The 15,417-nt window shown below is 39.5% G+C and overlaps 2 protein-coding genes across 2 annotated transcripts in view; both read left to right on the forward strand.

Annotated features, from left to right (window-relative positions):
• The window catches only part of Jhbp3 (Juvenile hormone binding protein 3), an 80,350-nt gene extending 69,780 nt beyond the window's left edge, over window positions 1-10,570 (forward strand). The window contains exon 4 of the mRNA XM_089256597.1: window positions 10,550-10,570. Coding sequence (XP_089112723.1) covers window positions 10,550-10,558 — 9 coding nt within the window. The 3' untranslated portion in view covers window positions 10,559-10,570. The remainder of the gene's footprint in view (window positions 1-10,549) is intronic.
• laf (labial associated factor) lies at window positions 5,700-9,049 on the forward strand. Its single transcript, XM_089263380.1, has one exon. It carries the CDS (start codon window positions 5,896-5,898, stop codon window positions 8,944-8,946), a length of 3,051 nt encoding a protein of 1,016 aa, XP_089119506.1. The 5' UTR covers window positions 5,700-5,895; the 3' UTR covers window positions 8,947-9,049.
• Window positions 10,571-15,417: the final 4,847 nt, after the last annotated feature.

The raw sequence follows: 15,417 nt of genomic DNA on the forward strand, positions 1-15,417 counted from the left end.
AAAAAATAAAATAATAATAAATAAATAAAATATTCTGGGAAAATCTAGAATATTATTCATAAAATTCCTTCTCTATAGTTGCATTTAAACAACAAAAATCATTTGAATTCTTTATATATCCAAGTATAATCGGATTAATTTACATTGACAGCTGAAAATATTTTGTTTAATTGAGGCAAAATCATTTTTATTTATACATATATACATAATTATATTCTAATATTTACTGGGCAATAAAATTTTTTACAACAGAAAATTTGCATTATTTGTTAGAATATTACAAACTTTTTTATTTATTTGTTCAATTATTTTTATAAATTTATCTTATTTTTTTTTTGGTATTTAAAAACATTTTGCATTCAATTTTTACTCATTTTTTTCGCGCAGTTGTAGTAAATATCTATCAAATTAAAATGTATTTTTTTATTGTAAAAAAATTATTTAAAAAAATAATAACATGTACTTAATTTAAAGTATTTAATTTAAAATTAAAAAAGTATTTTATTTTTGTAAAAAATTAATATTATAAATAAAATCATTTTTATTACATAATAATATGTATTTAATTTAAAATGAATTAAAAATAAATTAAATCAAACAATTTCAATTGATTAGCGTAACTAATTGTCGTCATTATGCATTTGCCTTGCCTTGGGTTGCTTGCAATTGTTGTTGCTCTCCTTGTGGCATTTGCATATTTTGAATGTTCGCGCGCGGCCTGCACGTTTTACAACGGCAACAACAACTGCGAAAATGTTATCGATGATTGCGAGGCGAGTTTTTACTGGGAGCAGAGCTCTGAGAGCTGTTTCTGTGGCTGGTGGGAGGAGAGTCATGATGCTGTCTTTGGGCTGAGGACCTTTTCATAGTTATTCTGTTTCTGTTGTTGTTGTTGTTGCTTTTGTTGTTGTCAAACAATTGTCACAACGTGTTGGCATTCACACGAACTTTATGTTTTGTCAACACCTCGCAATGTTTTTCCAATCGGCATGTCAAGGGTTAAAGCTTGGACTGGGCCAAGTCGATTGCACTCCATTAGCTAAACCGATTCAGAGGGCAGAGATACGCACAGAGAGAGAGTGAGAGAGGGGTAGAGAGAGGGGAAGAGCGAGCTGGAGTGGAAAATTGATTTGGCCTACCGCATTGCACGCATTAATAACGCATCTGAAGTGCTGTCAAAAATTGCAGCGGCAATTTTCAATCAAAGGAGGACCCATCGCATTCGCATTCGCATTCCTTTTGTCAGCTCCGAAGTGCATTGTGAAAAACCAACACCCGTTCTGAAGGGTTCCTCAACTCGGCTAATAATAATGAGCGGAACAGCGTCCATTGTAGCTGTCTCTACTGTCTCAACTCGCCTTTTTTTCCCTCCCCCCCCTTACTTATCATTATTATATTTATGGCACAATTTTGTTTTGGCATAATGCGAAGAGGTATATAAAAAACACTTGTGCCGTGGCTGACAAGCGGAATATCTTTTTTCTCGCGCTCCAGTGCTGCAGTCGCTTGGCGATCGTTGCTTGAATAGATCACTCAGTCGCAATGAATTATTGATGGACTGACAGCGAACAAAAAAAAAAAACAGAGGGAAAGAGTGAGAGAGCGGATGAGAGCGAGAGAGAGAGAGAGCGAGAGAAAGAGAGATATCTGTAACCTGTAGCTTTGACTTTAATGTGGCAGCCAAAGCGATCGATATGTTCAATCTTCAATCTGTGATCGTCGTTGTGACTTTGTCAACATTGCGTCCAGTTGCCCTCGCCCTGCCCCCCTGCAGCTGGTGCCTGCCCCTGGGCACTGTGATATATTGTTTCAGTAGCATTTTGTTAAACGTGATCAATTTTTAATTACCCATCAGCCCGTCGTCGATCGTCGCTCGTCGATCGCTGATCGCTGCTCGTCTCTGGTCGCTCCTTCAATCGCACCGCAACAAATGTAACCTGCACGTTTTGTCGCATGTCAGTCGAACGATTTATGCTGCGCGGGCTCCAATCGAGCCGACTGAGCGAGCGAATTTAATAAATGTATCTTGCGCCGCATTTGGAGTGCTCCTCAGTCCGCTCGATTGCAGCAAGGCTTTTTTTGGTCGAGACTGATCAGACTGCTGTCTGATTGAGGCGAGTTTGCCGGGCAGGCTGCCCCGGCGCTGAGCCTTGTGTGTGCGTAAAATTTTTAATTAGCTTTGTCTAATTAACACTTGGAACAGAGAACTGAACGGCTCGAAGCGTGCCAACTGAAGGCGTGAAGATCAAAAGGCGAAACCGGGCGATACAAATACCCCAGCTGAAATGAGCTGCAAGCTAATTGGAAGTATTAGCGAACTAAAGTTAAGGTAAAACTGATTCAAATAATGAAGAAATACTTGAGTTTAAGCATGATAGATGTAAAGGCGTAGTTTATTTAACTTTTATTTAAACACAAAACTTCTACTTCGATTCACTTTTTGTATACATAACATATTATGTAAGCTACTACCTTTCGATTAATTTCCGATTCCATTCCACCACTTACTCAAATCTCCTTCAAAGGCCACTCCATTCGCCTACTTCCAGCACTTGGGCTTAACAGCATCGGCGGCTCCTGCTAACAACATAATTTCTATATGCAAAGCCCACGCCCATTTGGCCAGCAAGAGGCAGACGTTCTGCTGGCGAGGCGCACAGTGTGCCCTCGGGTGCCCTACGGTAGGCAGCTAAATTAAAGTGAACGCCCACAGCACGTGCCACGGCAAAGAACAACAGAAGGAGCCAACTCCAAGTAGAGAACAGACCGGCAGGCAGCATCAGCAATCAGCAGCAACAGCAGCAGCAGCAGCAGCAGCAGCAGCAGCATCCAGCAGCCAAGCTGGCTGCCGCGGTCCAAAAACTTTTGTCGGGGATCCACTCGAACATTTTTGCCACTTGAGTTTTGTAGTAGTTGTAGCCCGGTCACGGCTGTTGGGGCACCTCCTCTTGCCGTTGCGTTTCTTTATTTATTTTTGGTGCACGCGCAGCAACAAATTAAAAAGTAATTCACAAGCGCTGCATAATTAGCTGCTAAGTGACACTAATGGCCCTTGCTAACGGATCGGCCTGTAGTTGCCAGCAGCATCACCTCAGAACTAACGCCCCCAAGCCCCGCCTCCATTGTACTGGCTGCACTCTCGGGCGCGCTGTGTGGGCAAACTAAAGTTTTGGGGGCACTTCACTTTGTTAATTGTTAGGGTATCATTGATGCCATGCAAAATGTGATTACTCTTATAAAATATACAAATATATATATATATTTTGTTATATGTTTTCATGACTTTGTATCTCTCGGACTCTATATCCATAATATATATATAATTTTTTATATTTTTATATCATTACAATCTTGATCCCTTTAACACATATCATCTTCAAAGATCAATCAAGTATTTATTTAAAATAATTTAAAGGGGTTCAAAGTGAATCAGCTCTATATAGGTTTCAATTCAGTTTATATTATTCTTAATTTTATATATTATACTATATGTCTATATGCCATTCAGCATTAAAGAGCTCACATAAGCTATATATATAATATTATAAGCTATATATATTATTATATTATATATCTATTAAAAAGCTCCTATAAGCTATATATATAATATTACAAGCTATATATTTTATTATATTATATTTCTATTTTTTTTATCATTTATACATATTTACCTTTCAGCCTTAGAGCATACAAGTTTCGTCTACCTCCGAAAATTTCTTCCAAAATTATTTTTAGCTTGCAAGTTTTTTTTTTTTTATACCCTGAACCCATTGAAAATGGGAAATCAGGGTATAATGGTTTTGTTAAAATGTATGTAACAGGCAGAAGGAGGCGTGGCAGACCCCACAAAGTATATATATTCTTGATCAGGGCGACGAGCTGAGTCGATTTAGCCCTGTCCGTCTGTCTGTCCGTCCGTCCGTCCGTCCGTCCGTCCGTCCGTCCGTCCGTCCGTCCGTCCGTATGTTTGAACGCGTCGATTTCAGAAGATATAAGAGCTAGAGACTTCAACTTTTTTTTAAAATGTCCGTAAAAACAGCGCGCATATCGAGTTTTTCACTAAAAAACGATAACTCATTCCGATAGTTTTTTATCGATAAAAAACCTTATCGAAGATCACTTAAATAATTATATCTCTTACATCTTTCAAGCTAGAGTCTCCAAATTTAAAATGTATATTAAGATGTATTTTAGGCAATTTCGGTTTTTGTTAAAATTTACCCCCCACCCCTAAATCCACCCCCTCACCCTCATCTTTGTAAAAGTCGTATATCAAATACTAGAGACTTGTGCTTCGGTATGCACATACATTTAAACATCATGATTACGTTCTGTAAGTTTCATTACGATCGTACGTCTAGAAATTAAATTATTCAACAAATAAGTTCTCATAATATTGCCAACACTGCAGCGCAGCCCAAGCGCAATAGGTTATAAATTTATAACTCCTACATTTTTAGAGCTATAGTCTCCAAATTTTAAAAGTATATTCCAATGCATTTTATACAATTTCGGTTTTTGTTATATTTTGGATACCGGCTCCAAATTCACCAGAATCCCCAGTGAAGGTCAGATTCTAGTATAGCTAATTGTGAATGATTTGATTTGATGTTTTCTTTTAAATGCCAAATATTCAATAAAATATGTAGATCATATGCTGAAAGTTTCATTAAATTCGGTTTAGTCAATCGACGTTAAAAAATAACAAAATGTTTGGCCAATTAACAAACGCACGTGCTGCAGCAACAGCAGTTTTCCAATACGTGTGCACACATACATTCAAACATCTTCTAGCACATTCTTAGAATCACATCAGCAGTTAGTTTTGTTTAGTTCTGCTAGATGGCGTTGCATCAGTGAATCTATTTCAGTTTTGACATTGCACATAAGAACAGAGGAGTGGCGTCATGGTAGAGGGTGCGGCGTACGATCGCGAGGTCTCTGGTTCAAATCCTGCTGGGCGTGTTGTAGCCTTTCTTTTAATTGCTTCGAAATTGTTATATATTTGATTAAATTTCTCTTATATTTTTTCAAAAATCGAAATTGAAATTTTAACTATACTATATGTACGTTTTAATTAGTTTGGTTGTTCTTGCACATTCTTAAAGTCACATCAGCAGTTAGTTTTACTTAGATTTGGTAGATGGCGCTATAGCAGTGAATCTATTTCAGTTTTGACATTGAAAATCAGAACGGAAGGGTGGCGTTAAGGTAGAAAGCGCGGCGCTTGATCACGAGGTCTCGGGTTCAAACCCAGAGCGTGTCGTAATTCTATTTTTTAATTGTGTCAAAATTTTTATATATTTAATTAAATGAGTTTTCTATTTCATTTATATTTTCAAATACATCGAAATTGAAATTTGAACCATACTAAATGTGCTTTTCTATTAGTTTGGTTTAGGGTAGTATCTAGTCGAGCGCTCTCGACTAGAGTTTTCTTACTTGTTTTTTGTAAAGTTTTCCTGTTTCTGCAGCTAATTGATTGCTGTATTTGGTATTATGTTTTGTGGCCTAGCACATGGCTAGTTGTTTGGCTCCCTTTTGGCTGCCAAGTTGTTGCAGTTGTTCTCTGTGTGTATGTGTGTGTGTGTGTGGGTGTTTGGTGTGTGGCATAGGCCTGAACGCAAATTGATGATTGTGCTGAAAGCAAAGGTCATTATTGTGATGAAATGTATGTGCTTGTGTTTAGTAAGCCATGTGATAACACAGCTTCAGTGTTATTTATGTCAAGTAGCAATCATTACACCATGTAGAACACTAATACATAATCGAACACACACAACACATTGAACCTAGCTCGAGGCTAGTTGATATTGGACTCGCTTTTCTACTCGAAAAACTTGTTGTTTTGTAAATCGGACTTCTGCTACCTCCCGTACCTCAAAAGATCGTTCCATGTCTCAAAGTATATCAAATCGTCGTCAGCAGCGGCGTCCCGAAAACAAAACCAATTCCAAGCCAAGTGTACTTTCCGTGTCACAAGATGTAAGCTTCAACTCGAGCAGTGAAATAGTTGAATGGGATCGGGAGTTATATGATCGGAAAAGGGAGACTATTCGCCAACATGATCATCGAAAGTTTGCATCTAACCTAAACACATCTGAAGGCAGTAATTCTAGTCTATATAAGAAATGCAAGAAACGTGCGGATGTTTATGTTGAGCAGGTTATTGCAGAGCAGGATGCGGCTTATACTCATAATATACCGCATAATATGGCCATAAGAAATTTCATACGCAAAATTGATCCCGAAACTTTTACCGATGAAACTTCATTGACAAATCGTGAAAAAGCCGAAGTCTCGAAGTCTAAAGATTCCAGCACAAAAAAGATAGAGGGAACAGCAGATGAACAACAGAGTTCGTCAAGAAAGGAACAATCTGACACAGAATTAAGTCAAGTTACGCAAACCTCGAGTGATGAGTCGAAAACTTTCAGTCAGATCTATAGTGAAATTTGCGAGGAGTCACGAGCCCGTCAGAAAAAAGCTGAGCAGATCTATCGAATAATTACCCATAAGGAAACAAATCAAAGCGAAAACTTTTTCAGATCGAAATCCAGAGAACGTACAGCCCGATGGGTGCATAACTTAGGCGAGCTCCGTAAAGACGGTGAGAGCACTACAACAGAGACCTCAAATGAAAGTGATAAGGAATCGGAATATCGTCAATCATCAACGAATGATCATTATTTCAACGAGGATGGGTGTAAATACCTATTGCCCGAAGAGTCGGACATGATTGATAGCTTTAAGCAGGCCTTACGTTCTGGCTACAGAAAGAGTTTTTTCGAATACATAGCAGAGATGAAAAATGTTCAATCAGAGTGTCATGAACCTGCCAAGGGCCACTCAAGCCACTCGGAATTTAAAGGCTCTACTCGTGAGCGAAATAGCATCAAATCCGAGAGCCATGCTGAGCTCCGAAGTGAAATGTCTGAGGGCAGTGAGAAGCCTCGTGCACAGTCTCTACAAAACTGCTCAAAGTTAACCGAGAATGAAGTTGGAAAATCCAAGGTGCTGCAATTTGAACATTGTGAAATTTATATACGTTCTCCGGAACCCTTACCGAAAACTCCAACTAAAGCTGGTTCCTCTGTTCGTACCGAAGGCAGCAATCAAATGAATTCAAGCCAGGAAAAGTCTGAAAAATGCTTAGATATAAAGGAATCTGGTAGTAAGAGCAAAAAAGTAAATTCAAGTACAAACAAAGTACAAAGTTCCTTAAAATCTGCTCCAGGGCGTAAGACCAGGAAGTCGGATACCAAACAAAATGCGGTTTATCAGAAGCAATTTAAAGAAAATAGCTCTGTTGATTATGCTAATCACAAGACTGAGGACGAGCCCAGCTCTGGGAAGAACGACATTTGGCAGCAAAACGAAGCAAATAGTTCGACTTATTCTCTAGAATCTCGTAAAGAGATAATATCCCAAAGAAGTGAATATAATGAAAACTTTGAGCAAGCCGGGGAGGTCATGAGCAATACTTCTTTAAATTCAGCAAAACGCGTTGTCAGCAAAAGTGAAAGGAGTAAACAATATGAAGAAAATACTTCAAATATTTCATTCGAAGCTATAGAAGAAGAACTTTGGAATAGCAGTGCATATAAAAGTGATGCTGATCATGTAGAGGAAATTCAAGATAATTCCATAGATTTCTCCCTGAGTCACGAAGACGAGTCTCAAGCATACAGCTCTCAGCATATATCAAATATCACCCATAATTCATCGAGTGATGTGGAGGAGCAAAGCCAGAAGAGCTTCAGCAAGGATGGGAAATTGAAATGGGTGGCTCAATTGGCAAGGTTTTTATCACCGCACATTGAACGACGTAAGTTTTTGATGCCAAAGGATTTTCAAATGCTCAATGCTGATAAACATAACGAAATTGAGCGCTCTGAATCGTGTGCCATACGCAAGTCCCGTCGATCCCAGCACAGGCTCAATAAATCGGAGAGCGGATCGATCGCTAGTCACAAATCGCTGCAGTCCGCAATGAACTCGACATGGCCCACTGAACGATCCACTAGCGATATGCATGCGTATTACAATGAGACTAATGACTGCTCTTTGACATACGATAATGATAGCGGCGATGATTATTACTTAAGCAGCCAGAATACGAGTGCAAACACTTCTCTAATTAGCAGCACACTCTCCATGCCAAATGTGACCAAGAAATATCGTGATCGGGCGAGCAGTCCCATACAAGTTATCTACAGCGATCACAGCGATAGCTATGAGAGGACGGCTCGACTGGAGAAGATTGGCTATCATAAGCCGGGCGATCGCAAAGCACGAGCGAGGGGCAGAAGAATGAAGAGTGAGCAGCTGTCGGAGGAGCGCTCTCAGACAAGCATTGCCAGCGAGGAGAAAGGAGTTCAGTATCCCAGCGACGATGAGCTGAACGGCTCGGCTAAGAACAGTACGAAATCACCGAAGATAAGCAGCCGGGATGAGGCACTGCCAAAAGTGCCCAAAGCTGGCAAGGGCAAGCAGAAAAAGACCGGAAGTAGCTCCAACAGCAGCAGCTGCCATTCGCTGCCAGCTGACAACAGTGGAAACAGCAGCAGCAGCACAACGAACAGCAGCGACTACAGCATTTGCAACTATGTGCCCAGCGTACGGTTCTATCGGCGCAGCGAGCCCGAGGAAGATGTCGTCATGGATCTCGCTCACAACGATAATGATCCGCCGGCTCTGACCTATAAGAAGCATGTGGCACGCCTCGCTGAGCATGCACTGCGCACTTGCACCAACTACTACAAGGAGAGCGTCGAGCACAGCCCCGAGCTGGAGGAGGACATAGCCACAAAGGTGGGCATGCTGTATAATGCGGAGACAAAGTTCAATACGACGCAGCGCCTCGAGAAGCGGGAGGATCTGCTGCAGCAGTTCAATGCGCAGTTGCACGAACAGCTCAAGCTAGTTCCGCCCAACGTTCAATGAGCACACACATTCATCTACATGGAACATACTACTTATATTTTATATGTTAACTTCAAGTTCAGTTTATATTATAATTTGTTTTATTGCGCGCACGCAAAAACAATGCAATGTTCTTTGATATTTATGCAGAGTTTACCTTTTGCCTTTTTGCCTTTGTCGACAATCTCTGAATACTTGAAACTTTCAGCAGGCTAAGATGCAGCCGCAGTCGCAGTCGCCTTCAAGTCTGGCCCTGCATAGCGCATAAATCAGTTTTAGTGCAGGCCAAGGGTCTTGCTGAAGGCTCAAGTGCTCGGCGTGGATGGAGGAGGCGTAGGACTGCTCTAGTTGAGTATGCTCAACCAAGTTGTGCTCTATAAATGAACGACGAGTGGGTGAGCTAACCGAATGCAGACATGGAAAACTCCTCGTCTCTCATTCTGGTATGTTCTAAGAGATGAGGGTTGAATTACTGAATGATTTTAGCTCTAATATAGATCAAATTTACTTATAATACTCTCACTTCTCTATAAATTTCTCAATATTTGCAGAGCATCAGAGATGCGAATGGACTGCAGTTGCTACTCTTTCAACATAATTAGCTGGGCGGCTCTATCCCTGGCTACTGTTAGTCTCGAGGCTCTTGCCTCATGTTGCACATTCATTTTCTTCACACATACTAAATATGCTGCGCCCGTTGTTTACAACATCGGCCCTGACAGCCAGCATAGACATTATGCTGGGGCTCTGGGGGTGTTGCACTTGTTGCAACTGCTGCAGCAGCCTGCTGCCTGCTCCCCCAACACACACACACACACACCCACCCATCGAGCCTCTTTAATTGCTAACTAAACAGAGATGTTTGGGCCAAAAGTGAGCAAATATTGTTTTAAGGCACATCAACATATTTTACATGCTTAATGAAGACACTTGGACATTGACTCGCTACCCGATTTTGATTGTGTTCCTTGCCTAGATTTTATAATGATGTGCTACTCGATATGTTTATAATTTACGGGAGAGTGAGAGAACTGCTTAAAGATAAAGATAGAGGGAGAGAAAGAGAAGGAGAAAGATTGCTTCTTTTCTTGTACTAGAGTAATTCTGGACAACTTTTAAGGGGAAATCCTAACTGAGACGAGCGAAAATTCCTTTTATAATCGACAGTTTTTTGATTGAGCTTTAATGTAATAGACCATCACATCACGCCTCTTACTTTTCCCATTTTCATAATCATCAACCTGCCTCATCTATGCTGTTTCCCACGTGCGAAAGTCCGTCCACCTTGGAAACCCACACGCACTCTGCCATCGATGTATCCAGTTGGCTGGGCAGCATAATTTAGACGATTCCCTTCATTTATTATGAAAAATGCACTCAATTTATATGACTTGATTATTAAAGGTCTGCGGCTAAAGCATTGCTATATTTGCTTAGGCATTGACATTGCTCGACTCAGCATAGAATTCCCAGCGCTTAGCCACAATGGTCAAAGCGAACAACAACAGCAACAACAACAATTGCTGCAGGCGCACCCCACGCCAATTTATTAAAGCCAACACCAAAGTTGGAGTCGGAGCTGGAGCTGTTACTGGAGTCGCTGGCACAGGTTCTGCACTTGGAGCTAATATGAAAAATGGCACGAAATGGCCCAGCCGCATATGCAGAATGCATAATTCATTTAACATTTTGTAAATCATTTGTTTGAATAGCACGATGACGATGATGCAGTCTGGCCAAGGGACTAGGGCAGCCGCTCACAGCCTCTCAACCTGCAAAACCAAATGCACTCAGAGAAAATTAGTAGGTCAATTGAAGCATAGTAGAGGCTCAAATGCTTAGACTAAGCTGTGCTTATAGTTTTCCTAGTTTGTTATCCATATCAAGCCTTGGCTCACAATTTTAAAGCAACCTTTTGATTTACATACATCGCTGGCTTATCTTAGTTATATATATATATATACTTTTCTTTGAGTGTATGCAAAAGCACTTGGGCCAGTTAAACTATTCGTCTGCACTGACAAATCGGCCGCGGAGTCGTCCGCCTGGCTCGCTCGATCCCTGCTCGGAACACAATGGTGCTGCATGACGCTGCGCAAATATAATTTCGCAACTGTCTGCACATGGGCCAAAACGAAACGAGACACACGATGCCAGTTCGAGGCACAGGCACTGGGACAGGCACGGGCACAGGCTCTGGCTAAGGTCCAGTCGCAGTCGCAGCTCTTCAGAGACAACCCCAGTCCCGGCTCGAGTTCAGTCTGCGCCTCAGTCATAAGTCACACGCGGCTGCAACGACTTTTTGGGCTTGGTATACCCACATATACATACATACACATATATATAAGCCTATCTGCTGTGCTGCTTCTTCTTGATTATTTTTATTATTATTTGTACGTTTCGCGTTTTTGATTCCTGTGAAATTTGCATGCGCTCTCGTTCCCTACGTTCAGCTAATTTAGTTTTGGTGGACTCTTCTTATTGAAAAATTACAAAGTTTTTTCCTTTTATTTATTTCTTATTCTCTGATGTGGATGCCACAGTGCCAAGCAGCTGTTGCGGCCAGCCTGGCATTTCTTGGGAACTCGGGAAACTCTGTAATTTTAATGATCTACGCCGCTGACATCGTAACTCAATATATGTATATCGGCACAGAAACACAGATCGGTCCAGACAGCTTGGAAGCAGCCAGCGAGCCAAGACTTTGCAACAATTTATCATTTTTTCCGATACTCGATGTTGGCTGCACTTTGAAAACTAATTAAGTTTCTGCTGTGTGTGTGGCCGGGGCGGAGGTGCGTGAGTGTGAGTGCCTATTGTAATTTGGCTTTGGCGTTAAATTTTGTATCAAAAAACTATTAGCCAAGTGTAAAATCCATCATTAAGTGTTTGGTGAATCGTGGTGCCAAGGCGTCTGCCCCGACGACGCGATCACCACTCGATGGTGTTGATTGTGGGGAGCGGCCCATTGTTACCAACGTTTTACAAATGGGAAAAAGTTAAGTTGCGTGGCTTTTTAATTTGTTTCGAGTCTTTTGTTTAGCCCTCGCAATGCCAAGGATAACTTTGTTGGCGGCCCTATAGATCTTGCCCAGAGAACAAATTAACCCAAACGCAACAATATGGCTCTCTGAAACTTCTTCATTTACGCTTCAGATTAACTAATAGTAGATTAATTAATAAAGAATAGTAAAAGAATAACAACAACACATTGAAGCAAGTCTTACAGAATAATATTCAACAAAACATAATTTCAATTTTGGCCAAAATTATGGCCAGATAACGTAAAATTCGTTCACAAAATTTCAAATTTATTAGTTCGCTGACAAACTAACTTATTCGCTGCCTTGCCCCGCACTCTCCCCTTAGCGGACAATATACAACTGGTAAATTAAAACTGCCAACCGCACAAATTAGTCGACCACAAAAGCCAAACAACTATGACTATAGATAACTATAACTAGTCGAAATTAATTTATGTTATTTAAACGTCGCTTAACTTTTTCGGACACAAACCAGAAAAAACAACAACAATTGCTTGTTAGAGTGATCTAGTTACGATGTACAGACTGTAAATACCCTGTAAGCAGACCAAGCAGAATATGCGTATTTTCATATAGTTTAAAAATACAAATATTAAATAATTATATAAAATAGATATAGATTGCATAAATTGTTTAGTAATTTTAAAGTTGAAAAAAATATTTATAAATTTTTATTATTAATATAATTTATGAAATATTATAGAAAATAATATTATTATAATTATTATTAAAAAAAAAATATTTACAAACATATAAAAAAAATATTTATAAATTTTTATTATTAATATAATTTATTAAATATTATAATTATTATAAAAAAAATATATATTTACAAATATATAAAAAAAAAATATTTATAAATTTCTATTATTAATATAATTTATTAAATATTATAGAAAATAATATTATTATAATTATTATAAAAAAATATTTGTAAATTTTTATTATTAATATAATTTACTCAATATTATAGAAAATAATATTATTACAATTATTATAAAAAAAATCTTTACAGATATATAAAGTTGGAATATGTATATTTGATTTTACCACAGCTATAGGGTATCACAACAGCAACAGCAACAACAACGCAGCGTGCAAAATGTTTGCCTGTCCGCAGCTGGCAGCATCGCTGTCGCTGTCACAGTCGCTGCCTACTGCCAGTTGATTTGGCCCATCCCTCCGCCCCTTCCCCACCTCTTCATCATACCCCCCACACCCCACACCCCCCTCGCTCACGACGTCACTGTGTTACCTGCCCAGCTGAGGTGCAGTGGGCAGAGGAGCGCGGCGCGGCGGGGCGGGGAGGGGATGGCTATTGGTGGCCTCCTATGAGCACTCGACGCCAGTTTCCGACGTCAATTTATAAACGCGTTCAGTTTAAATTGCAACAAATAGTCGCTCATTGAAACTTAAATTGTGCCGACACACAAAGTGAGCGCTTGGCTGTGTGCGAGAGCGAGAGCAAGAGCGAGAAAGAGAGAGAGGGCGAGTGAGTGCACGCTAGAGCGAGCTGGCATGCCCATATAGCCCAGATACAATGGGTGTAGAGCTTTGTGTCAACAAGTTTTTTGTCTGTGTCGCTTTTTGGCCATTTTTGTTGGCTGATTTTATTTGCAGTTTTTATTTATTTTTTTTTCATCTGCAGCTCGCTCAAATGTTTGTCAGTTGTTGACGTTGTTTGTTGCTGTTTGCTGTTAGCTGTTGTTGGGTTTTGTGTGGTCGCTGCTTGATTTGTTTAAAGGTTTTTCGCCGTCTACTCTGGCATGGGAACAAAATACGTGCAGCTGGAAGCACGAGACTTGGGCTGGGCTCATAGATTGCTACAGATTTGACTTTTAAAGTGATAGTTGAGCAGTTCACTTGGCTACCGTTGGCTGAATGGAAACTAACGAACAATTTTTCAACTATATACATACGTATATATATGCCATTTTCCAGCTTAATCAGTTAACTCTGTCTACTGTCAAGTTGGTAACGAGCTGTCTTCAGCTGTATTCTGCTAAACTTATTTGAATGGCTTCTATTTGGAGTCTTCCATTCGTGCAGCCTAACCGAAATCTGCTAAAGTCGCAGAGCCAATCTAACCAAACCTGTTACCATTTTATTTGCCTCAACGTGTTTGGGAAGTCTCTGGCTGAAAATTAAAAAATAAATAAATAATAATGAAATACCAAATTTAATTGCTTGGCACAAACAGTTTTCTGCCTGTTTTTCTTTAATTTCAATACCAGCTCCTGGGAGTTCATCAGAGAAAGAGAGAGAGACAGAGAGAGAGAGAGCGAAGGAGTGTGAGAGAAAGGAAAGCGGCACGGTCGTGGCAAAATTTTCATAGACAAGCCGTCGCGTCGGTCGCAACGGCAGCCGCAATATAATTTCTTTAGATTAATCCAATCGATTTCTATTCAATAAATCAAAATATGAATTCGTTATGGCCATACGGCGCAGCTAACAGCTTGACTAGCCACAGAGTTGGGGCAGCTACCTCTCCTAGATGGCTAGAGCAGCCATTTATTGAACCTACCTCATGCTATGTGTGTGAGTGTGTTCGTGTGTGTGTGTCAGTTTGAGGCACGTAACAAATTGTTGGGTTAATTAAAAAAACATAAATCGTTTGATTTTTGTTGCACGCTGGAGTGCTAACAACCGTGGCCGGGTTTGACGGGCCTTTCATCACTAGAAACATTTGCTTGCAAAAAAAAAAAAAAAAAAAAAGAATATAAATAAAACAACAAAATTTCACTTCAATAAAGCCTGGTGGTTGCACTTAGCAAAAAATGGAGTACTAATATTGATGAAAATACTGATTTCATACACATTTTACTCCTAGTTTAACAGCATATGTTAATAACAATGTCAAACAAATGTTAAATATTAAATAATCAAAATGATTGTCTTCCTCTGATCCATCTATATATTCTCTCCCTCATATATCATTCAACCAGTCAACCATTTCTCTCAGTGTAATTGCTTGTTATGTTATGGTAATGTTGATTAACAGAGCTCGCTAATAGCTGCCGTAATGCTAGCTATTAAATTTTTGATGACTTGGCCCGCTGAAATCAGATACGCATTAATATTTTTGGCACCGCTGAGTGAAAAACGAACAAAAAACTAAAAAAAAAAACCTATCAAATCAAATTAACAATGAAATCTGCTTAAGACACCAAGCATATATAAATATTCATGATGGAACTCTGTCAAGTATTAACAGATCAAAATTGCAATTTGCATTTCTCAAATTTATATTATCATCATAAATATCCATGGTTGGAAAGGGTTTTGTGGCGTAGGAGTTAGGAATCTTCTTCAGAAATAAAAAGACTTTGATTATCTTTCAAGGCCAGCAAGCTGGTAAAGGAAAGTATAAAATTTTAGTCCATCCAAAAAAATACAATATATTTCAATTTTTTGCATAGTTTTTCTTTATATTTATTTTTCGTGTCGG

The sequence above is a fragment of the Drosophila navojoa genome, chromosome 2, assembly GCF_054131105.1.
Source record: "Drosophila navojoa isolate 15081-1374.11 chromosome 2, UAZ_NAV_1.0, whole genome shotgun sequence".
NCBI lineage: Eukaryota > Metazoa > Arthropoda > Insecta > Diptera > Drosophilidae > Drosophila > Drosophila navojoa.

Bases quoted from the DNA above. Each gene is read 5' to 3' on its own strand.
- laf (XM_089263380.1), top strand. From the start codon at position 5,896: ATGTCTCAAAGTATATCAAATCGTCGTCAGCAGCGGCGTCCCGAAAAC.